Source organism: Oncorhynchus mykiss, chromosome 19 (assembly GCF_057628025.1).
Source record: "Oncorhynchus mykiss isolate SJ-2025 chromosome 19, ASM5762802v1, whole genome shotgun sequence".
NCBI lineage: Eukaryota > Metazoa > Chordata > Actinopteri > Salmoniformes > Salmonidae > Oncorhynchus > Oncorhynchus mykiss.
In genome coordinates, this window is record NC_143040.1 from 39,995,267 (window position 1) to 40,021,699 (window position 26,433).

At 42.6% G+C, this 26,433-nt stretch overlaps 1 protein-coding gene across 1 annotated transcript in view; it reads right to left on the reverse strand.

Moving 5' to 3' along the window:
• si:dkey-288a3.2 (protein phosphatase 1 regulatory subunit 37) overlaps positions 1-26,433 on the reverse strand; it is a 72,151-nt gene that overhangs the window by 20,538 nt on the left and 25,180 nt on the right. The window contains exons 10-11 of the mRNA XM_090209698.1: positions 6,333-6,474; positions 5,979-6,145 (exon numbers count right to left, since the gene is read on the reverse strand). Of these exons, the coding sequence (XP_090065824.1) occupies positions 5,979-6,145; positions 6,333-6,474 (309 nt within the window). The remainder of the gene's footprint in view (positions 1-5,978; positions 6,146-6,332; positions 6,475-26,433) is intronic.

Here is a 26,433-nt window from a genome sequence, read left to right on the forward strand (position 1 = left end):
TTTTCTTTATTTTTACTATTTTCTACATTGTAGAATAATAGTGAGGACATCAAAATTATGAAATAACATGTATGGAATCATGTAGAACCAAAAAAGTCTTAAACAAATTAAAATATATGTTATATTCTTCAAATTAACCACCCTTTGCCTTGATGACAGCTTTGCACACTCTTGGCATTCTCTCAACCAGTTTCACCTGGAAACCTGCGTCTCACAAAGACACGGCGGTTGGATCCAAAAATCTCCAATTTGGACTCATCTGACCGAAGGAAAGATTTCCACCGGTCTAATGTCCATTGCTCGTGTTTCTTGGCCCAAGCAAGTCTCTTCTTCTTATTGCTGTCTTTTAGCTGTTGGTTTTTTAGCAGCAATTCGACCATGAAGGCCTGATTCAGTTGATGTTGAGTTGTGTCTGTTACTTGAACTCTGTGAAACATTTATTTGGGCTGCAATTTCTGAGGCTGGTAATTCTGATGAACCCTCATTAGAGCCAGTTTCATCATAGCGCTTGATGGGTTTTGCGCCTGCACTTGAAGAAACGTTCAAAGTTCTTGACATTTTCCGGATTGACTGACCTTCATGTCTTAAAGTAATGATGGACTGTCGTTTCTCTTTGCTTATTTGAGCTGTTTTTGCCATAATATGAACTTTTACCAAATAGGGCTATCATCTGTATAACACCTCTACCTTGTCACAACACAACCGATTGGCTCAAACACATTAATTCCACAATTAACTCTTAACAAGGCATACCTGTTAAATTAAATGAACTCTTAAATTAAATGAACTCTTAAATTAAATTAACTCTTAATAGGGCACACCTGTTAAATTAAATGCATTCCATCTGACTACCTCATGACGCTGATTGAGAGAATGCCAAGAGTGCGCAAAGCCGTCATCAAGGCAAAGGGTGGCAACTTTGAAGAATATAAAATATATTTGGATTTTTTTGTTACTACATGATTCCATATGTGTTATTTCATAGTTTTGATCTACAAAGTAGAAAATAGTAAAAAATAAAGAAAAACCCTTGAATGAGTAGGTGTGTCCATACACTGGTACTGTATGTATTGCATAGCCCCTATGTAAACTCAGAAAACGTCCTCTCACTGTCAACTGCGTTTATTTTCAGCAAACTTAATGTGTAAATATTTGTATGAGACATAAACTGAAAAAGTTCCACAGACATGTGACTAACAGAAATTGAATAATGTGTCCCTGAACAAAGGGGGCTGGTCAAAATCAAAAGTAACAGTCAGTATTTAGTGTGGCCACCAGTACTGCAGTGCATCTCCTCCTCATGGACTGCACCAGATTTTCCAATTCTTGCTGTGAGATGTGACCCCACTCTTCCACCAATGCACCTGCAAGTTCCCGGACATTTCTGGGGGGAATAGCCCTAGCCCTCACCCAGACGTGCTCAATGGGATTGAGATCCGGCCTCTTCACTGGCCATGGTACAAAACTGACAATCCTGTCTTGCAGGAAATCACGCACAGAACGAGCATTATGGCTGGTGGCATTGTCATGCGGGAGGGTCAAGTCAGGATGAGCCTGCAGGAAGGGTACCACATGAGAGAGGAGGATATCTTCCCTGTAACGTACAGCGTTGAGATTGTCTGCAATGACAACAAGCTCAGTCTGATGATGCTGTGACACAGCGCCCCAGACCATGACGGACCTTCCACCTCCAAATCGATCCCGCTCCAGAGTACAGGCCTCAATGTAACGCTCATTCCTTTGACGATAAACAATGAATCCGACCATCACCCCTGATGAGACAAAACAGCAACTCATCAGTGAAGAGCACTTATAGCCAGTCCTGTCTGGTCCAGCGACGGTGGGTTTGTGCCCATAGGCGACGTTGTTGCCAGTGATGTCTGGTGAGGACCTGTCTTACAACAGACCTACAAGCCCTCAGTCCAGCCTCTCTCAGCCTATTGCGGACAGTATGAACACTGATGGAGGGATTGTGCGTTCCTGGTGTAACTTTGGCAGTTGTTGTTGTCATCCTGTACCTGTTCCGCAGGTGTGATGTTCGGATGTACTGATCCTGTGCAGGTCTTGTTACACGCAGTCTGGCCACTGTGAGGACGATCAGCTGTCCGTCCTGTCTCCCTGTAGCGCTTTCTTCGGCATCTCACAGTATGGACATTGCAATTTATTGCCCTGGCGACATCTGCAGTCCTCATGCCTCCTTGCAGCATGCCTAAGGCACGTTCACGCAGATGAGCAAGGACCCTGGGCATCTTTATTTTGGTGTTTTTCAGAGTCAGTAGAAAGGCCTCTTTAGTGTCCTAAGTTTTCATAACTGTGACCTTAATTGCCTACCGTCTGTAAGCTGTTAGTGTCTTAACGACCGTTCCACAGGTGCATGTTCATTAAGTGTTTATGGTTCATTGAACAAGCATGGGAAACAGTGTTTAAACCCTTAACAATGAAGATCTGTGAAGTTATTTGGATTTTTACGAATTATCTTTGAAAGACAGGGTCCTGAAAAAGGGATGTTTCTTTTTATGCTGAGTTTATGTAGTTCATGACCTCATAATAACCATACACATATGATCTGGGGAGGAGGGAGCAGGAAAACTTATAAGAGCTAATCAATTAACTAGAACACCCTCGTGCCAGCCTTGAAAAGACCAAATGTGCACTTGAGTTTGTTTTCTCATGCATATTGCCACCCTCTTTCCCAACACCTGCTTTCTCCTCTCTATCTCTCTGTCTTCCACAACCAAAAAAACAGCCCTCTGTACTTCCTGTGAACGTGTGGGTCACACCTCTGACTGCTGAGAAGTGTTGGAGAGGAGAGGAGGAGCCATTAAAATGATAGCAAGATAGACCAAGTGTGACACATCAAAGGGCCCGGAAAGAGCTCCGAAACGGCGCAACGCAACCCCTGCTTCATACATACAGCACCCTCCCCCTCCTTCCTCCCCCCTCTAGAGCAGCAGGGGGAACAAAGGGATACGGCACACAGTACATGGTCAACAGAGACCCCCAGAAGACTACGACTGTGCAGTCTGCCTCTGTTCTGGCCCGTTCCCGGATCCCTCCCACACGGGCCCACTCCCCCCCTTCTCCACCTCCCCCCGGACACAAACACATCGTCCTCCCCCGTGACTACACGTCCGATGATTACACTACCCCCCCCCCCCCCACCCCCCACCCCAAAACACACACACGCACGCTCAGAGGGGCTAATTAAGGCTTTAATATGCAAATGAGAGCAGCAGTAAATTACACAGCTGGCAAATATGCCTATTTTTCCCTGAAAATACATCAGGAGTGCAGCGAGCTACGAGTTTGTTGTTGTGTTTGTGTTTGAGAGACACTGGTTCATTTTCTGTTTGAGAGGCTCTATCCTCTGATGCACTACTAGCAGCTCTAATGGTGATGGTTACAGTTGGAGTTCAGCAGTAGACGCCTTTGTGATTATAGCAATGTCCGAAAAAGGGGTCAGAGTAGTCTTTTGATAGTTGTTGAGTTAGGGTAATATGCAGAAGTCAGAAGTCCTTGTTAAAGCCTCCGTGCCTCTCTTATTGCAGCAATGCGGTGAAAAGCAGGGAGGGTCTGAATGCCCGTTTGCTCTCTGTGTGAGGGCTCCATCTCTGAGGCATCATCTCTGTGGTTCTGGGTGGGTCGGGTGGCATAAGTCTGTGTCCCAAATGGCACCCTTTTCCTTATTTAGTGCACTACTTTTAACCAGGGCCCGTAGGGAATATGCCATGTGGGACGCGACCTCTGCTGTGGTCTCTGGAGCGCTGGGCTGGCTCTGCCTATGATGATGCAGCCCATCACCCCTCTGAGCCTGAACCTGAGTGCTGACTACATGCATGGACAGGTTGTCCCATCCCAGCCGTCAAACAACCAGCCACCGAGACTGACCAAGCCAAAGGAGAGGGGCCCCCAAAAAACATCTTCCCCAATGACTGCTTCCTCCTCCCTTTCTTACTGCACCCCTGTGTGATAAAGAGCCCCCCTAAAACAGCTCCCCAGAGACCCCCTCCACATCCTCCTCCCTTCACACCTGTACCCCTCTACCAACGCCCCAATGCCATCACACAAAGCAACAAAATAACTTTCCAACACACAGCTTTCTAAAACAGCTTCCAAAAGGCTGTGTCCTCCACTCTGTATCATTTCCCCACAGAGGCCCAACTCAAGCAACCTAATTATCACTCTTTGTAGGGAACTACACCTTCACAATGACAACCTAGTCTACATATTCAACTTCCTCACTGTACCCCTCAACTGTAGGGCCAGAGCCATTCTACATTTACATCATATGCTCTCATCCAGAGCAACTTATAGTAGTGAATGCATAAATTTTCGCAGACTGGTCCCCCGTGGGAATCGAAGCCAAAATCCTGGTGTTGCAAGCGCCATGCTCTACCAACTGAGCCACACGGGTTATGGACCAACAAACAAAATATCCACACATCAAACTAGCGATTAAGAGGCAGCTGCTAAATATTGTCGGTGAAGAGGTGTCTGTGTCCAAAATGGCACCCTATTTCTTATATAGCGCACAACATAGGGCAAAGGGTGACAATTTGGTACGCAGCCCATGTAGTTTGTTTATTAGGCAGGTTGATAAGCAGGATAAACAGTCTCTCTTCACCTTGCAGCCTTTCAGGCAGGGAAGCAGCAGCTCCAGATAACTACACGCTCTGAATGTTGCTTTTCATAAGGCTGCTGGCTCAATGAATATTTTAGATGGGTAAATAATTAATAATTAACAGCAAACAGGCCAATGATCAAATGGAGCAGTGTGGCAACAGACATGAAAAATCTGACGCTTGTAAACAAAGATGCAAAGGACCCAGATTTCCTCCCATCCCTCCGAGTCCCAGGCCCCGCCACCTTTTTGTCTTTTAAATATGCGCATCCACAATTGAACCACACACACATAGCCACACACGCACCACATACGGGCAGACCAACGGCGTCACACGCCCACTCTTTTACAGACACACATACACTCCCACACACATACCCAGTCATTTTCCTTTCGAAAAATGACATTTTCACATTTTCTTTGCGACCCGGGGAATACAGCGGGACTGAGTGAGGAACACTTGATCTGGCCCCCCGCTGCTTTCTGATGGAAAGATTTGCTTTTTAATACAATCGTCACTCTTCCCACCTGGATCAGCACGACCGCCAAGACAAATCCCAGCTGTGTGACACCAAACCTTACGACGGCACAGCGCAAAAATATTCCTTATTACCATGCCTTAAACATCCCGGACTGAAACCACAGTAACTCCTGTCTCCACAACAGAAATGTTAATCATAAGGCTGTGTGTCTGATGCTAGGCATGAAATGCTTTTCTCCAACAAGGAATTTATTTCTGTCCCCATTAAAATTGATACAGTACCTGGTCTGGTATAGGTACACATTCACAGTATGCACAGTACGTTAACCTATCATCATTTCAAATAATAGCTTCCCATTTCCCCCCCACATAAACAGGCATATACTGTATATCCAGTTGACTTCTGTCACCGGGGAAGAAATGTAATAGAATTTGAATTAAAGGAGTAAACACCAAAATAAAACTGCAAACACTAAAATAAAACAGGTTTTAGAGCCCCATCCACACGAAGCCATTGGAGTTAATTTTAAAGTAAGAATTCCGTTCCTTGGAGATTTTAATTAATGCTTTAATATGCAAATAAGTTAGCTGAGATAAAATCATGACAAACAGATGGCAAGTGTGGGTAATTATTTTGTGAATCCAGCAGGGGCCTGTATTAAGGTAGTGGCAGAATAGTTCTCCTCAGGCCTTCACAGACACACACAGAGGAGAAAAAGGCAACACTGACATACCACCATGGATTACTTTTTAGTTGTCTTTATCTGACTTCCAATTGTGAACTTTAACATGACCAACTAACGACTGTGGATTAAAGTACTCATATTTAAGTTGTGGCAGCATCGTTCTCCTCAGCTCTGCTTGAGACTGATGTACCTGTTCCTGTTTGGGTGTGTGGTCCAGGTCTAGTGAGGTGAGGCTGTGGTTGATTCGTAAGGCCAGAGAGAGGGCCATGAGACCTCCAGCCCTGACTTCGTTCTCACGCACGTCCAGGCGCTGGATCTGACGGCTCTCAGCTAGGAACTCAGCCAAAGCTACAGCACCTACACACACACACACACACACACACACACACACACACACACACACAGACACACACACACACAGACACACACACACACACACACACACACACACACACACACACACACATTTATAGTAACACAGTAGTATGAAGAGATAGCAAACACACAAAATAACATGAGTGACGACTGTGTGAAAGGTGAGTACCTTCACAAGTGAAGTGTGTGTGTTCCAGGCCTAGCTGCAAAAGTGAGTGGTTCATCATCAGAGATTCCCTCAGTGTGTGGATACCTCTGTTCTGCAGGTTATTCTCCCCCAGGTTCAATGTCTCCAGAGTCTTTAGGACAGGCTGGAACACAGCACAAACACAAGGCCAGAGATCATACTCTGTGTGCGTCCCGAATTCTCTATATAGTGCACCGTTTGGCACATAGCCTATATCCTCTACCTGAATATAACATCCAATAAAATACAACAATTCTGACATTCTTATAGAACAACAACTAGTGAAGCAGGGACAATAAATCTGCACATTCAACTACATTTTTAGATATTTTGCAGCAAGTTGTTTATGGTGTTTATGAATCTGTTACAGGATGTTTAATCTCTTCTTGCCCACATAAAACCAATGCTACAGTTCACTATAGTACTTACTATAGAATTATATAGTAAACTATAGTACAGTGTAGAATCCTATACTCCATGTTGTAGTATCCCTCGATTGTGTAGTGCTGACTGTAGAATTTTGTAGTATGCTGGAGAATACCATACTACACGTTGTAGTTTCCTTGATCGTGTAGTGCTTACTTTAGAATGTTGTAGTATACTGTGTAGAATACTATACATTATACAACGGGTGGGTCTAATCCTGAATGCTGATTGGTTAAAACCGCATTCCAACCAGTGTCTTTTCCACAAGTTACCACCAGCTAAATCTATGACGTTAAAATGCCTATTTACTCTGTTCCATCTGGCTGCTCAATCCTCTGTCTCATCAGCCCAGCCAGGAAATTTATGAATCTTGATCTTCACTATAAAAATAATCTATACATCATCTCACATTTCTTTCAGACTAACATTTAGCTTTCAACAGCAGAGATTTGTGTAAACCTTGCTGTCTCTCTGACATTTGCAACATTGTTTCAATATTCAAATTCGATCTCCAGCTGTACCATAGTAATGAATGTCTCGGGAGTCTCGATGAGACAGACAGGCAGGAAATGTTTCTCACCCAATCGAAATCATGAATCAGCTGGCATCATTTTTATGGATATATACAAAGAAATGTAAATTGAAGAAAGGTCAAATGAAACAAAGTACAGCTAATCTCTCCAGCTTCAGTTTGAAGTGATTGTGTTAGCTTTGTTGTTGGCTAACTCCTCTGAACAACAGTGTCCTGACGAGTGAGCACATGTTCTATGCCAGGAGAAATCGCACCTCTTTAGCTCATTGTTATGGATGTATCCAAATAAATGTCATTAGAAAACAGCTTAACCCTTGCTTGCTAGCTAGGCAACTATGGCTAACAACTACGGCTAGCCAGAATAACAGCAAAGTAGCTTCATTTGCATTTGTTTAAGAACGTTGCCCGCCAGTATGGCAATGTAACATTTAGAACAAACGACTGGGTCGTGTCCATAGATACAGAACAAAATGACTGAACGACTGGGTCGCGTCCATAGATACAGAACAAAAAGACTGAATGACTGGGTCACGTCTTCAGCAACCGAACCGAAAGAAACAACGACCAGCCGGCTTGGGTATCAACCCAAGATTTGTTTTGGGACAATATCTTGTGGAAGGAGGAAATAGTATGAATAAATAAATCAAAATAACATTCATGAAAATACGTCAATCATTATTTGAAGAGGTTGGTAACCTGTTGTATAAAAGTGATAATGCCCTCAGGGCCAGTATTTGTAGGATATATTGCCCTAACACCTGTGTCAATATTTCCTCCAAACACCGGCTTGTCGGGCATTATCACTTATCTGTAGTACTTAATTGAGAATTTTCAGATTGGACTGCTAGCTAGCTTTAACAATGCCATTTTGATTTGAACAGTATGTCCCTAGGGAGCTCATACCGGGGATTTCCTGAGGTTCCCCCTAGATCGTGGTGTGCCAACTATAGAATTTTGTAGAATACTATACTCCACACTGTAGTATCCCTTGATTGATCGTCAAAATATATTTAAAAACACAATACAACCACAAACGTGGATACAATGCATTTAGAGATTTGTCGAGAACAAAGTAAATTAATTAAGTAATTAATTCCATTGTGGTCCTAGTTCAAATATTTGAGACATTCACAGCCGACCCCCCCCCCCCCCCAAATACTAAGGTATACTATGGTCTAAATGTATATACACTATAGTATTCACAGTAGTGTTTTTGAAGACATGACTGTAGTAACACCTGCTGACTAGGGTTAGCTAAAATTGCAGAACCACCAGACAACGACAGGTACTGTATAATGAGTGGATCACCTCAACCAGAACATAAGACAGGTTGGTGACAGGCCACTTATTGAGTTGGGTCAACATTCTGAGCAATGCAACAACCTTAGCAAAAATATAAAACATTTATTACAATTGTAACAATCTAAAACATTAGACAGATTCTAGGCCCATTAAAGGGAAACAGTACAGAACTAGATATAAAGAACAAGCAAAGTTGATTAAAACAGAGGATGGGTTTGTTTTTTAGAAACACATTAACAAGAGAACACCAAAATTACTTATATCTGTTACTTATACTAGATAGCTTTCTGAAATACAACAATACTTTCACAGCGATTCAGCTGACCAAGTTTCTTTTTAAATATGTATTACTGGTTGTCTGATAATTGTTCATTTAGATGATCAGTGATAGTGACAAACAATACTGTACTTCAGATTGTAGAAATGACAGAACAGTTAACCACTGCATTTACATTAGTAATAGATATTTTAGAAATCACCTAATTAGAGGGTGCTGCCAATAAACTGCATCAACCTCAAACCAGAAAAGCCTCTCCAAACAAACCAATTGAAAACAAAAAGGACATTTCAGTGGCTTTACATAATGAACATCTTGAATGTAGTCACATGAATAAACTCACTGATGGTCAAACTCAACACATACCATTCATAATAGACCACACCCAACATTTTCTTCAAGACCGCAAGGTCACAAAATAGTTGCTCACAGGAATAAAAAGCAATTGATGCCACGCCGTATCCCCCACCCCACCCTGCATGTCCTCCCCTAACAAGGGTGCACAGGGAAACACTGACACAACTTTGGTTCCTGGCCTGTCACACAATATTCTTCAGTTACAAGATTGTAACCGATTGAGGTTGAGGTGAGGGTTATGGTGATGCCCACCTACTGTGGGACTCCTGTTAAAGAGCAGGCAGAGGCAGAGATGCAGTTCAATTTAAGAGTCTTTATAGATTCAGGTACTGGAGATGATACATGGCAGGGAATGATTGACATGAGACTCGTTTTGAATTGAGACTTGGCTGGATTTGTCTGGAGTATGGTTTAAATAAAAGGAGATAGAGAAAGGTGTAAATAATACCAGGCAAAACCAGCAATGAACATACATAATTAATCAGCTGTTAATAGCAGCATTTAATGGGTAAAACTATTTAAATATAGCAGCAGTTAACAATGAATGGCCAGAAAGGGTTACAATAGCATGCAGCATGGTAGGCCGAAGCTATTGCAGGCTCATTTATCAATGGCTGTATAGCACGACAAGCAAATAAACAATATAAGGCTATCAGAAGTAGAAAGTATAGCCATAAAGCAGGCCTAGTTAGCATAACAAAGACCATGCACAAAAAGAGCAACAATTATTAACATGTGACCATTAACACAAGTATCAAAGAGAAAAGATCAATACACTCAAAATGGCTGTTTGAATGAGCTGTTAGCATTTCGCAGGCCAATATCAACTCTATAAAACAAACAATGGCTTGGGCGTCCTCGTCTTATCCTTTTTTTGTAAGATAAAAGGCTTGTACTCCCATTTCAATTACACATACTGGTGGTTGTTGTTTGTTGTGCTCAACGACTCTGTCTGGGTGAAGGACCCAGATTGAAAGAAGGTGCCCTCGAACCTGCCCATACAGTAAATACTTTGCCATAAAGTTATATAGAGGTCACACCTGCCACGAGTGCTCGCTGTCCTCACGTGACCATACAGATGGGTACACTATCAATAGATGTATTACCTGTGGATCTCACAATGTAGTGTATCTACAGTACTGCCATGTGGCCTGCAATATACTGCCATTACGCGCAGACAACTACGGTTACGCATCAACGAGCACAGCAGTGCCATCTGAAGAAATGACCTGAAATTACCAGTGGCTAGACATTTTCAGGAGGCTAATCATGCTGTGACTGATCTTAAGTTCTGCCATTGACCATGTTTCTCAAGCCGCCACAATATGGATGAGCACCAGTAGTCCCCCCAAGCACTCTGAGATGTTTAGCCTACTTGAGTATTTTATATCTATTGCTTCTGATATTGTTTTGTAGCCTAGCCTTTTTCAAATTATATGTGACATTTGAATTGCCCATTTTCTATATTCTTCTACATATTCCTTGTTAATATTTATTGACTCCCTATTCTCCAGTATCTAATCAACTATCCGCTTGCACCTGTTGCGCCTGTTACGCACAGCAGGTGTGTCTCCTTAAGTACTTGTCTTCCTAATTTGTTTGTGCAGCACTGATGAAGGCATAAGGCTGAAACATATGCTTCGTTTTTTGTTTTTTCCGCACCTTGCACTTTCACCTTTTGTTTTCTTTTGAGCATGGATAAAATTAAGTGCATTATTTTTTGAATCTCGGCTTCCTAGGGTTATGCCTTTTTCATGGTTTTCAGTGCGAGTAACTTTTGAACTCTACAGATATTTTCTTCTCCCACACACCGGTCACCTTCCATTCTAGCCTGAGTGCAAACACTCATACTGCCCTCCCCCGCATCCACGTCACAGAGCACAGTAACCAGCTCTACCATTATAAATCATCAACAATTATCAGACAACCAATAATACATACCCAGATAGGGGCTTGCTCTACTCAATCATAAATACTTAGGACTTTAAGTCACATATCATCAAAGAGGATCATTTGAAATACCTACCATATTTATGATTGCCTGAGTGGAGCGAGCCACTATCTGGGTATGTATTACTGGTTGTCTGATAATTGTTGATTTATACTGGTAAACCCAAAAGGAACTGCCAGTTGGTTTTTAATCTTTGTACAGAATTCCTATCCCTTGATCATGACTCTCAGTTCCATTAAATTACACATAAGTCATTGGACGAAGGCACCTTCTGTACGAGGGAGTTTTGTTAAGAGTCCTTATTCTAAATCTAAACATAACACGCGTTGCTTGTGGTACGGTTTTGGAAGCATAAGGACCTTATCTTAAATATCATTGAGAAATCTTTTTTTTTTTAAATAACAAAAGGTTAAATTGATACACATCTTATCAGGTTAGTATACCCACACGGCCATATCTCCATGTTACAGTGCTTGTTTTTTACGGAAAACAGACAGATGACGAGGCGACCGCATGTGCTAATTAGCTCAAGCATGTGACTTGGGAAGTGTAACGGAAGTGTAGTTTCGTTGGATTGAGGCTTCCACTAGATGTCAACAGTCTTTAGACATTGGTTGATGTTTTTCCATTGAGAAATGAAGAAGTAGCCCTGTTCTTTCCATGTGTCACACAAAGGGACTCAAGTCTTTTGGAGCGCACGACCTGGAACGCGCTTCACTTTGTTTTTGTCCGGTATTGAGCACAGTATTTCCCGTCTTAAATTTGATTGATTATTTAAGTTTTTGGATACATAAATTTGGATTAGGAACGTTGTTTGAAATGTTTGGACCAAGTTTACAGGTAATTATTAGATACTTTGTAGACGAGTTGGAACCGGTGTATTTCTGAATCAAATGCGCCAAATAAATGGACATTTTGGGGATATAATGAAGGAATTTATCGAACAAAAGGACCGTTTGTGATGTTTATGGACATTTTGGAGTGCCAACGGAAGAAGATTTTCAAAGATAAGGCATGAATTATATCGTTATTTCTGATTTTTGTTTAGCACCTGCCTGGTTGAAATGTGATTTTCCTGTGTTTGTATGGGGGGTGCTGTCCTCAGATAATCGTATGGTCTGCTTTCGCCGTAAAGCCTTTTTGAAATCTGACACTGTGGCTGGATTAACAAGAAGTTAAGCTGTATTTTGATGTATAACACTTGTATGTTAAATTAATTCTTATGAGTATTTCTGTTTTTGAATTTGGCGCACTGTAATTTCACTGGATGTTGTCAAATCAATCCCGTTAACGGGATCCGAGCGGGAAGGGGGGTGAAGGGATCCTTAAGAGTTAAGTGCCTATGCACATCCAATGTTGGGATAGTTACCACTTTGTTATAATATTTAAATAATGTTAATTAAAAATGTGTGCGAAAATACTCTCATTGGTTGTGAAAGCCACGCCCCCCTTACGCCACACCTCCAGTCTTATCTGACCCGGTGGATCATAGCTCAGCGACCCAATTACGCTTGTTCCTTTTGTTTATTTTATATTTTGTTTGCTTGCCATGCTATGCTATGTAGCCATTGATAAATTAGCCCGCTATAGCTTCGGCCTACCATGCCGCATGCAATTGTACCCCCTTTCTAGCAATTCATTTTTAACTGCTGCTATACATTTATGCATAGCTTTACCCATTTATATGCCCATTTCATTTGCACATTGTCATTGATTATTGCCATTAACAGCTGATTAACTATGTATGTTCATTACTGTTTATGCCAGTTATTATCGGTGTCTCCTTTTAGATAAACCATATTCAATACAAAGCCAACCAAGTCTCAATTCAAGATGAGTCTCATGTCAACTGTCAATCATTCCCTGTCATGTATAATCTCCTGAATCTATAAAGACTCTTAAACTGAACTGCATCTCTGCCTCCGCCTGCTCTTTAACAGGAGTCCCACGTTAGATGTGCATCACCATAACCCTCACCTAAACCTCAATCGGTTACAATATTGTAACTGAAGAATATTGTGTGACAGGCCAGGAACCAAAGTTTTGGTCAGTGTTTCCCTGTGCACCCTTATTAGGGAAGGACATGTAGGAAATTTATAAAATAACACCTTGGTCGCATTCAAATGAGAGGCCTCCTGAGTGGTGCAGTGGTCAAGACGGAACTGGTTTGATCCCGGGCTGTAGCACAACTGGCCATGATCGGGAGTCCCATAGGGCGCAGCACAATTGTCCCAGTGTCGTCCGGGTTGGCTGTAATTGTAAATAAGAATTTGTTCTTATCTGACTTGCCTAGTTAAATAAAGGTTTACAAAAAATAAAAAAAATACATAATATTGAAGAGGCCGGGGAAATATTGGGGAGGGCAGAGAGGACGGAAGATGGCGGAGAGGACGAAAACTGAGTTTTTTTTTAAAACTGCCAGTGAATCGAGTGAAGCTAATAGTACAGAAAGTAAAAATGAGTGGGTTACAGTGGCGGAAAGGAGAAGTTAAGCTATGTTGGAAAATAGGAAACCACAAGACTCGTTTTTGGTCGGAGTCAGGGTTTTGGACGAATGCTACTTGGTAAATCCGTTTAACATCCCCAGGAAAATCTGGAATGTGTCGGAACAAAGTGTGGAGTCGGTGAGAGTTACAAGAAGTGGTCTTGTTTTACTTTTTGGTCTGCGGAGCAGAAGAAGAGTGTGTTAAAACTCAAAAATATATCGGAGTGGAATGTTTCCTGCATGGATGTTCGTAGCAGGGCGCCAATCAAGGTTTTTTTTTTCTGGGGTGGTGCAAGAAAGAAAGGAGGACATAACTGAAGACATCGATGGAGTGGTTGGTGCACATCGATTGACCTGTATGGTGGACGGAGAAAAGAAGTTCACTTCACTCATGCTACTATTCCTTGATGAAGAGTCTCTCTCTTCTCATATAAAGTTAGGATTCATGTGATACCATGTATGAGATTTTGTGTGATAAATGTAAAAGGTTTGGTCATGTGTCAAAAGTGTGTGCAGAGGGGAAGAATATTGTATAGCAGATGAAGGGAAATGCTGCAACTGTGGAGGTGAACATGCCCCTGAATTCTTGGCGGGCCCTGGAGAAGGAGGTGGCAAGGGTAAGTAGTGTCCATCGTGTTCCCAGAATGTTTTTGGACATTTCTTATTCAATAACCCGTCCAGCTGGTGGCGGTACAGCACCATTAACATTGAATGCCAACTGCCGTTAAACCCCATTGAAGAAGAAGAATTCAGGTGAGAGCTGTATACCTGGAAGGTCATTTGTGGTGGTGTAGGTTGTACGGTGGAGGTGCAGTTTGTTTATTTTGTGACCATGCAGTCTTGAAGAAACGTTTGGGGTGTGTTCTAATGTCCTGAATGGTATGTGTTGAGTTTGACCATCAGTGAGTTTATTAATGTGTGACAATATTCAAGATGTTCATTATGTAAAGCCACCATTTTCAGTTGTTTTGTTTGGAGAGGCTTTGTTGGTTTGAGGTCCAGGCAGTTTATTGGCAGCGCCCTCCAATAAGTTGACTTTGTAAAGTCATTTGTATTTCAAAAATATCTATTGTTTATGTATATGCAGTGGTTAACTGTTCTCTTCCTTCAGAAGTACAGTATTGTTTGACACTGTTTTTTGGTCATCTTGTTAAGTTGGTCATCTGAATCTCTGAAATCCAAGCACTCCATTTCAGAAACCTATCCAGTGGAAGTAACAGATCTAAGTCATTTTGGTGAACTCTTGTTAATGTGTGTTATCTGTCAAACATGCAAATCTAATTGTCTAAGTCAGTGGTTCCCAAACTTTTTATAGTCCCGTAGCCCTTCAGACATTCAAACCTCCAGCTGCATACCCCCTCTAGCACCTGGGTCAGCGCACTCTCAGATGTTGTTTTTTGCCATCAAGCCTGCCACACACACACTATACGATACAATTATTAAACAAGAATGGGTGTGAGTTTTTGTCACAACCCAGCTCGTGGGAAGTTTGTGTCTTAACAGCACAATTTGCCAAGGCAGGATACTCTGAGCGCAGCCCAATCCAGAACTATGGCAGTGACTTCTGATTAAATTAAATTTTCACAGAACCGCATCTTGTAATATTGATGAGGCTCTCTTGTTCAGATATCGGTAAGTGGACTGGAGGCAGGGCATGTAAGGGATAACGAATCCAGTTGTTTGTGTCATCCGTTTTGGGAAAGTACCTGCGTAATTGCGCACTCAATCCACTCAGGTGCTTCGCTATATCACATTTGACATTGTCAAAAAGCTTCAGTTCATTTGCGCATGAAAAACCATACAATGGTGGAAAGACCTGCGTGTTGTCCTTGTTAATGCAGACAGAGAAGAGCTCCAACGTATTAATCATAGCCTCAATTTTGTCCCACACATTTAATATAGTTGTGGAGAGTCCCTGTAATCCTAGATTCAGATCATTCAGTCGAGAAAAACATGACCCAGATAGGCCAGTCCTGTGAGAAACTTGTCATCATGCAAGCGGTCAGTAAAGAAAAATGTAAGTCCGTCTCTCAATTAAATACAACGTGTCAATACTTTGCCCCTTGTAAAAGTGTTACATGGTCGCTTGCCCATATCATTGCATAGTGCAGAAAATACACGAGAGTTCAGGGGCCTTGCTTTAACAAAGTTAATAATTTTAATTGTAGTGTCCAAAACGTTTTTCTTGCTGTCAGGCATTCCCTTGGCAGCAAGAGCCTCTCGGTAGATGCTGCAGTATACCCAAGTGGTGTCGGGAGCAACTGCTTGCACGCGCGTTACCACTCCACTATGTCACCCTGTCATAGATGTTGTGCCATCAGTACAGATACCAACACATCTTGACCACCAAAGTCCATTTGATGTCACGAAGCTGTCCAGTACTTAAAAAATATCCTCACCTGTTGTCCTGGTTTACAGTGGTTTGCAGAAGAGGATGTCTTCCTTAATTAATTGACCCCCCATAAACGTAACAGACATATACCAGGAGCTGTGCCAGGCCTGCCACATCTGTTGACTCATCCAGCTGTAATGCATATAATTCACTGGCTTGTATGCAAAGCAGTAATTGTTTCAAAACACTTCCTGCCATGTCACTGATGCGTTGTGAAACAGTGTTGTTTGATGAAGGCATTGTCTGTATATATTTTTTGACCTTTCCCCCAGCATTGTCCCAGCCATATACGCGGTAGCAGGAATAATTAAGTCCTCCACAATAGTATGGGGCTTGCCTTTCCTAGCCACTCGGTAGCTCGCCATATAAGACGCTTCTAGACCCTTCTTATTAATGGTATCTGTTGCTTTTATACATGTCTTACTACTCAAAAGTTATCTTAATTCTCGCTCAAAAAACTCCAGTGGCTTATTTTTCAAATTGGCATGTTTTGTTTCTAAATGTCTGCACAAGAGTGAAGGTTCCATCAAGTTGTGAGATAGTACTTTTGCACATATACCACACTGTGGCTGAGGAAAGGCACTACTCCCAATATAAGTGAACGCCAAATCAATGTAGTTCACATCATATTTGCGCCTCTTCGATGGTCCAACGTCCCTGTCTATTGTTCGGTGCTTTCCGGGTAAGGGGGCAGTAGCTCTTCGGCTGCATCAGATTCACAACTGTCAGTGTCCATGCTAGCTGGGCTAACAACAAATGTCGAATTACTGATGCTAGCATTGGATGTGTTTGTGGAAGCAGAACAACTTGTGTTGTCGAGAGGTGCAGGTGTAGTACAGCTGGTAGTACTGCCTTTTTTTAACCATTTATCCATTTTTGAGCTAACGGAATGAATAGCAACAACGTTTGGCTACATACAGTGGCTTGCAAAAGTATTCACCCCCTTGGCATTTTTCCTATTTTGTTGCCTTGCAACCTGTAATTAAAATCGATTTTTAGGGGGGTTGTATCATTTGACTTTACACACCACGCCTACCACATTGAAGATGCTAAATATTTTTTATTGTGAAACAAACAAGACAAAAAAACAGACAACTTGCTTGAGCATGCATAACTATTCACTCCCCCCACCCCAAAGCCGCCTTTTGCAGCAATTACAGCTGCAAGTCTTTTGGGGTGTGTCTCTATTACCTTGGCACATCTAGCCACTGGGATTTTTGCCCATTCTTCAAGGCAAAACTGCTCCAGCTCCTTTGGAGTTGGATGGGTTCCACTGGTGTACAGCAATCTTTAGGTCATACCACAGATTCTCAATTGGATTGAGGTTTGGACTTTGACTAGGCCATTCCAAGACATGTAAATGTTTCCCCTTAAACCACTCAAGTGTTGCTTTAGCAGTATTCTTCAAGTCATTGTCCTGCTGGAAGGTGAACCTCCTTCCCAGTCTCAAATCTCTGTAAGACAAAAGAGGATTCCCTCAGGAATTTCCCTGTATTAAGCACCATCCATCATTCCTTTTAATTCTGAACAGTTTCCCAGTCCCTGACGATCAAAAACATCCCCACAGCATGATGCTGCCACCACCATGCTTCACTGTGGGGATGGGTGTTCTCGGGGTGGTGAGAGGTGTTGGGTTTGCGCCAGACATAACGTTTTCCTTGATTGTGTGATGACCCTCCCGCTCTGTCTGCCGAATTCTTTCTCTTTGCTCTTGTTTTCCTTAATAGGATTTGATGGGCGGAGCCGGGAGGGTCATCAGCGAAATGGGACACACTTGGGCTCGGGTGTGCCCCGGGATAAATACACCTCTTCCCCATTTATTGAGGAGACTCTCCATGCAAACACACGGTTAGATTTTGGTTGTGGCATTTTTATGGACATTTTGTGTTTGCTTTAGCACCTTTCCACACCCCTCATTATCACATTTATGCACGCAACCACTCACTTACATTACTGACTACAGACACTGTTGTTAATTGCATTCACGTTACTTCAGTTAATAAATATATTTTTGTTATTCCTTAACTCCACGCTGTCTCCCTTTTTGTTACAGACTTTGAGCCGGTTCATGACAAGTGGGGGCTTGTCTGGGATCATAAGGTTGGTTTCTAGACATTTTGGCGTATAGAACTTTGTTGCATTATGAAGGACTATTATTAGTGTCGTTGGGCGCTGTATGTGTGTTGTGTTTGGGAGAAAATGTGGAGTTAATGTTTGAGAACTTTTGTTACAGCTTTTGAGTTGTAAGGCTTGGTAGGCCCCGTGTTGGTTGCCTTTGTTTGTTAGGTGAACTTGCCACTGCGGTGGATAGTTTGTTGTGTTCTGTGTTGGAGAGAGTACATTGTTTAGTTTCTAGAACCCTGCCCAGGCAGGAAACTCTTGCTCTACTTGCTGTTGGGACATCGGTCCGAGGAGGTGAGTACAATCGGCTCTGTACCTCAGTGGGTGATTGGGTAGGGTAGTGACAAGTGCTACCCGGAGCTATAGCCTTACTTTTTCCCCGGTTAGGCTTAGCGAAGTGTTTCACTTTGGAATACTTTGGGCATGGTTATTTTGTTTGTTATTTTTGTGTGGTGTCCGTGGACTGAGCAGTTGTCTCTGGGACACATCCGTGGCTTGGGGAAATCTGCCAGCGTGCTGGGTATTTTTTTCCCTTGCCAGCGGGCTACAGTGTGTAATTATCCACCGCAAATCCTCACGAAGACTAGGGTTGAGTTATTGTAGGTTTTGGGGAAGCTCCATATATATCTCATCTCTCTTCTGTGGTGCACAGGGTGATTGTCATTTAGTGTGATTGTCATTTCTCTTGTGGTCCGGTTTGATGTGCTCAGGAGAGGGGAAAAGCAAGATAAAAAAAAGTATTATTTACTTGTGACTATGGTGTCTTACGTAGTAGACGAGTTCATTCACTTTCCATCAGAGAAACTGTTAGAATTATGTACTAAAGAACAGCTGTTGAAGGTCACTGAACACTACAAGGTTGAAATTAGTGATGAACTAAAAAATTATGTTAGGTTGATATTGAAAGCCAATCTGATGGAGAGTGGTATTCTTGAAGTTACCACTTGGGCAGCCTCTGACGAGGATTCGCCTTCTCCCTGTTTCGTTACAATGGCCGCCCCATCTGTTAGACCTAGTGGTCTGTCCTTTGAAGAACAGGAATAACGGCTTCTGTTACAACTTAGAACATGATCGTGAGAAGCTAGACCATGATCATGTAAAGTATGAAAAGGGATTGGAATTTAAACAGGATTTGAAGCGTGCTAAAATTAAGCTGCAACAAGAGCGGTTAGAGTTGGTTAGGGAAGGAAAGATCTCGGGCGAGTTTGCTTTGGGAAGTTGACCCAGATTTACCTAGGGGTCGCTCCTCTTTCGGTCGTGCCCCAGACACATTTTATATTGTTGGGAACTTACGGTTGTTGCCAAAATTTAATGAGAAGGACCCTGAGACATTCTGTTCGTTGTTTGATCGTGTTGCTGACGCTAGGATTTGGCCTGATTCTGATAGCACTTTAATGTTGCAGTGTGTGTTGACTGGTAAAGCACAGGAAGCATACTCAGCTCTTAGTGTAGCCGACAATGTAATTTATGAGAAGGTTAATATGGCTGTGTTCCAGATTTACGAATTGGTTCCTGAGGCTTACCGCCAACGATTTAGAACTTTAAAAAAAGGGATGATCAACAGACTCATCTTGAGTTTGCGCAAGAGTTATCTTCACAGTTTAATCTATGGTGTTCCGCATCTGCAGTTATGACATTCCAAGGGCTGTGTGATCTGATTATGCTAGAACAATAAGGACACAATCCCTGATCGTATAGCCACGCACATTAACGAACAAAAAGTAAAGACTGTCGCTGAAGCTGCGGTTTTGGCAGACGAGTATGTTTTGACTCACAAAAGTGTCTTTGCAGAGCCCCGTATTCGGAGTGAGTGGGGGCGTTCGGAAAGATTTGGGCTTCGCTCACCGAGATACTCTCGTTCACGGGCAGAGTTTCATTCAACTAGGGTTGAGCCTGACTCCCGTGGTAAAGCTGACTTTGGTCAAGAGTGTCACTATTGTCAAGGTTCAGGTCATTGGAAAAACGAATGTCCGATTCTCATGGCTAAGGGTAAATGTAATACCTGTGCTTACATTAAATCTAAGCCTATGGCTTTAGCAGTGGCTGTCCCACATCAGTTCACTCCTGATACACTGTCTCATGCCCAGGGGCATGTGAAAGTCCATATTAACCCAGACTATTTACCTTTCATTACGGAGGGTTTTGTGCCTATGTTAGGAAGTAACGACCTAGTGCCAGTGAAGATCCTAAGACACAGGTGCCTCTGAGTCGTTTGTGTTGGAGTCTGTGTTACCCTTCTCTGCTGAGACTGATACGGGGAATAGTGTTCTAATTAGGGGAATAGGTTTGAACACTCTGTCAGTTCCATTGCATGAAGTGATGTTGGATTGTGGACTGGTGAAAGGTGAGGTTGTTGTGGGGGTGCGTCCTTCGTTGCCTACTGAGGGTATTGACGTTATCCTTGGGAATAACTTGCCTGGTGAGTGTGTATGGCCTGTCGTGTTTCCATCTCTAGTGGTTTCCGCTAAGCCGTCATTTGCAGGGATTCCTGATGAGAGTGTGCAGAGTTTCCCCAGAGGTGTTCTCTGCGTGTGCAGTGATGCGTTTCATGAGCAGTGGCGACCTGGTCACTGGGCTGGCTAACGAGAATGGCAGTTCATGGGAGTTCATCAAATCTTGTCACACCTGTCAATTAACTGGTGAACCTAATCAAGCTATTAACCAGTACCACTGTTTCCTATTCCTGTACTCAACCTTTTGAGTATCTGATTATTGACTGTGTTGGTCCTCTGCCTCATTCTAAAAAGGGTAGTTCACAGTGATGTGTCAGACCACTAGGTTTCCTGCTGCCTATTCTCTCCAGTGTATCACGACTAAGTCTGTGCTAAAAAGCTTTGACTCAGTTTATCTTCCTGTTTGGAATCCCTAAGGTAATTCAGAGTGATCAAGGATCTAATTTCCCCTCTAATCTGTTTGGTCAGATTCTCCAACAGCTCCATATTAAACACAATTTGTCTAGCGCCTATCACGCGCAGAGTCAAGGAGCGCTGGAATGTTTCCATCAAACACTTAAGTCTTTGTTGAGAGCTTATTGTACTGAGATGGATAAGGATTGGGAGGAGGGGTTGCCTTGGTTACTGTTAGCCGCTAGGGAGGTTTCACAGGAGAGCACGGGTTTCAGTCCAAATGACCTCGTGTTTGGACATAGGGTGCATGGACTTCTATCTGTGCTCCAGGATGACAGGAAGTCTCCCGAGCCCCCTCAGTCCCTGTTATCTTATGTGTGTGATTTCCTTCGACGCCTGTACACCGCTGGTGAAATGGCTAAAGAGAAGCTATCATCTTCACAGGAGAGGATGAAGGGCATATTTGATCGGCGAACTGAGCCTCGTCACTTTAGTCCAGGTGACCAGGTTCTTGCTCTGTTGCCAATTGTTGGTTCTCCTTTTCAAGCCAAGTTTCAAGGTTCATATACAGTTGTGCGCCAGTGCACTGACCACAACTATCTAGTTGGCACTCCAGAACGGAGAAAAGCACACCAACTGTGCCATGTAAATCTGTTAAAACTATATGTATGTTCCTCTGAGGCTGAACAGTGAGAGTCTACAGAGGACGGTAAACCTGTTCTTTTGGCCGATACGTTATTTCGCTAGGTTCTTGTCATGCTAGGTCCGTGCATGGGGAGGAGGATGTTCCTGGTCTCCACGATTGCATACTGCAGGGTAGATTGAAAAATTCACAGACATTAGATGTTTTAGACAGCCTTCTCGCTCATCTACCTGTTGATGGGTGGGAAGAGATGGTCGGTCTGATTCAGAGATTTCCAGGTTTATTTTCTGATACACCTACACGTACAAACTTAATAAAACACGATATTGACGTTGGGGATGCTGACCCCATTCATCAGCGGTTCTATAGAGTTTCTTCAGAGAAACTGCATTGTCTGGATGCTGAGGTCAGGTCAGGTACATGCTGGAGAGTGATATAGCAGAGCCTTCTTTCTCCAGTTGGGCTTCTCCCTGTATCTTGGTCAGTAAACCGGATGGGACAAACAGATTTTGTACGGACTACCACAAGGTAAACAGTGTCACTAAGCCAGATTAATTTCCTCTTCCCTGGGTGGAGGACTGCGTTTATCAAGTCGGAGCAGCTAAGTTTGTGAGCTAATTTGACCTGTTAAAGGGCTATTGGCAGGTGCCACTGACAAGTAGGGAACGTGAAATCTCTGCCTTTATTACACCTTCTGATCTGTACTTCTATTCGATTATGAGTTTCGGCCTGCGTAATGAACCTGCCACTTTTCAGAGACTTATGAACAGGGTTGTCTCCGGGTGCGCTGTTTATCTGGACGATGTAGTGATATATGAAGATACTTGGGAGGAACATTCAAGCCTTGTTCGACTGCCTAGCTGCGGGTCGCCTCACGATCAATCTGGCAAAGTGCGAATTTGCTCAGGCGACCGTTACATACCTTGGAAAGGTGGTTGGGCAGAGTGAAGTGTGTCCTGTTCGGGCTAAGGTTGTAGCTATTGATGCTTTTCCACCACCAACGACTACAAAGGAACTGATGAGTTTCTTGGGATGATTGGTTATTACCATCGTTTTTATAGGAACTTCTCTACTGTGGTCGCTCCCTTGACAGATTTGCTGAAAGCTAAGGCTGTTTATGTATGGTCTTCTCGTTGTCAACATGTTTTTGAAGATGCAAAGAGGTTGCTTACCTCAACTCCGGTGCTGGCTGCTCCTCGCGGTGATTTGTCATTTACCTTGCAGGTGGATGCTAGTCATGTGGGGGCAGGTGCAGTTTTGCTGCAAGCAGATTTGTCTTGTGTTGAGAGGCCTGTTAAATTATTTTCCGAAAAGTTTAACCATTATCAGTTGAACTACTCGGTCATGGAAAAAGAAGCGCTAGCACTCATATGGGCGCTACAACACTTCGAGGTGTATGTCGGATCAGGAGTAGTACCTATTATGGTCTACCCCGACCATAATCCTCTCACCTTCTTGAGGGCCATGATGTGTCCTAACCAGAGGATAATGAGATGGTGTTTATTTTTTACAAGCATTCCATCTCGATGTGCGGCACATCCGGGGGACTGATAATGTTGTTGCTGACGCTCTCTCTCATGCACCCTGTTCCTGAATGTCTACGTGACTGACCATTGTTTATTTTGTTTGGTATTGTCCTGTTCTGTTCTGTCGCTCTTGTCTCTTCCCTTCTGGTCTCGTCTTAAAGGTTGCTACCTGTGCTCAAAGGTTGCTGAGATCTAGGGAGGACGAGGTTGGCCGCGGCAAGTGGAAGTGTGAACACGTACCCCCATCAATTTGGGATGCTTCTTCAAGCAATGGTTTTTTTCTGGATACTCTTCCATAAAGCCCAGCTCTGTGGAGTGTACGGATTAAAGTGGTCCTATGGACAGATACTCCAATCTCCGCTGTGGAACTTTGCAGCTCCTTCCAAGGTTATCTTTGGTCTCTTTGTTGCCTCTCTGATTAATGCCCTCCTTGCCTGGTCCGTGAGTTTTGGTGGGTGGCCCTCTCTTGGCAGGTTTGTTGCAGTGCCATATTCTTTCCATTTTTTAAATCATGGATTTAACGGTGCTCTGTGGGATGTTCAAAGTTTCGGATCTTTTTTTATAACCCAACCCTAGTCTGTACTTCTCCACAACTTTGTCGGTGACCTGTTTGGAGAGCTCCTTGGTCTTCATGGTGCTGCTTGCTTGGTGGTGCCGCTTGCTTGGTGGTGTTACAGACTCTGGGGCCTTTCAGAACAGGTGTATATATACACTAAGATCATGTGACACTTAGATTGCACACAGGTGGACTTTATTTAACTAATTATGTGACTTCTGAAGGTAATTGGTTGCACAAGATCTTATTTAGGGGCTTCATTGCAAAGGGGTGAATACATCTGCACGCACCACTTTTCTGTTTTAGAAATCTTTTTGAAACAAGTTCTTCATTTCATTTTACTTCACCAATTTGGACTAATTTGTGTATTTCCATTACATGAAATACAAATAAAAATCAATTTAAATTACAGGTTGTAATGCAACAAAATAGGAAAAACACCAAGGCGGATGAATACCTTTGCAAGGCACTGTACAGACAGTTAGAGGAATTCCCGCAAGAGAGTAGCGGTTAATGTGATTGGATGTTAATTATTTGACTAGGCTATCTGTATTTGTATCTGCAGTGAAACGAGGCTACTCAGGCGAAGAAAAAAAACTCACCCAAATGTATAGCCCCATTGGAAAATATAATTGGACTGCTTAAAAAATATAAAAATATTCACATGTTCAAACACGTTCCCCAGTTTGGGAATACCTGGTCTAAGTTTTAATAAACTTTTCTTGTTCTTTGTATCTGCTACTGTACTGTTTCCCTTTGACAACCCTGTTCTAGGCCAATTAAACTCATTCAATGGAGGGCTTGGTGTCTACAGGTTTTTGTTTTCCTTTCAATTAAGCCCAAGACAATCAGGTGTTGGGAGTGTCTTACTTTTTTTTTTTTATTAGTGACCCTAATTCATCAATCAAGTACAAACCCGCAGACACTTGACCCTCCGTGGAATGAGTTTGACACCTGTCACCTACAACCTGTGTCTAACGTTTAGATGTTACAATTGCAATAAAAATGTTATATTTTTGCTAAGGTGTTGTCTGGTCCGTTGAATTGCTCAGGATGTTGACTCAACTGAATAGGTGGCCTGTCACCAACCTGTCTTATTTTCTGGTTGAGGTGTAGTTTGGTAGTTACTTCAATCATGTCCGCGAACACACTATGGTAAATACTGCAGTATACTAGTCATGTCCGCAAAACCACTACAGTAAATATAGCCTCGTCGTGAACCAGGCTACCCTAAAATGGGAAGCCTGGGGAAGTTCCATGGCAGAAATCAGCTAAAGAGGGGTAGTAACCCGGTGTAAATCAGTAATGACTCGCAAACCTGTCACACGGATCAAACGCGTTGCTGGTTTTCATATCAGTTCGAGATGAGCTAAAGCTGCAGCAAGAGGGGAGAAATGGTCTAGCCATATCAAAGATTATACATTTGTATGTTTCCAAAGTAGGACAAAAAGTAGCTGACTAGCTACAAAGAGGTTTGTTTTGAGAAAAGTAAGCTAACCTTGTAAGCTACCTAGACAAAAATGAACTTACGCGCTAGTTCAGTTTCTCTCTCAATTATAAAGCCAACATAATGTTAACACCATATTATTGACCTAAAATGTTAGCTATCTTAGCCCAATCACTAGCTTATCCAGGGTCAGTGATACTAGTGTAACCATGTACTGTCCCTTACGAAAAAATATTGCAGTCAGAGTGCAGTATAACTGCAGTTGGAGTGCAGTATAACTGCAGTAGGCTACAAATACTGCATCCAATATATATTTATTTTTTACTGCAGTACTTTTGCAGTATAATTGCATTTCAACTGCTGTTATCAGTCGACTGCAGTTAATGCACTTTTATTGCAGTTTCAAATGTCACGCCCTGACCGTAGAGATCCTTATTTATTCTCTATGTTCAGTTAGATTCTCCCACCTGAGTCACACCCTGACCTATGTTTTCTATTTCTTTGTTGTTTTTGCCTAGTGTGGTTCCCAATCAGAGGCAGCTGTCTATCGTTGTCTCTGATTGGGGATCATATATAAGTTGTGATTTTCAGTTTGGGTTTTGTGGGGAGTTATTTTCTGTTTAGCTGTTTAGTTGCCTGACAGAACTGTGCGCTTTCGTTTTTTCTACTTTGTTATTTTGTTGCGGTGTTCAGTTTATTAAAAATCATGAACGCCTACCACACTGCACTTTGGTCTCCTTCTTCAACCCACGAGAGTCGTTACATCAAAACTGCGATCTTTGTTTAAGGGGTCTATCTATGGGAACAACAACAACAATCATTTTGCAAGCAATATTGCTAAAATGAATGAACTAAAATGTTACCTGTAATGCTCATCTCCTGTAGCCAAATTGTCATCTTATTATTTTCATACTGTAGGTAAATTTACAATGGTTGGGTTTGCACTAAACAATTGTATTTGTCAGCACATAAAATCCATGTACAACATCTGGTATATGGTTTGCCTCATATACATTGTCTACTGGTATCATTTTAAATTGAGAATGTATAGCTGAAAATGTAAACAAATGTGAGTTGTGCTATTCTCTGCTTCAGATGACAGATGCCCATAAGGCCAGTAATGCCATCTAACTATAGGCCTATGGCTGCATTGGCGATGCCTGCCATATGATAAGCTGCTAAATGAATTCAGATAGCTGATACACTGAGGGTGACAATCAAT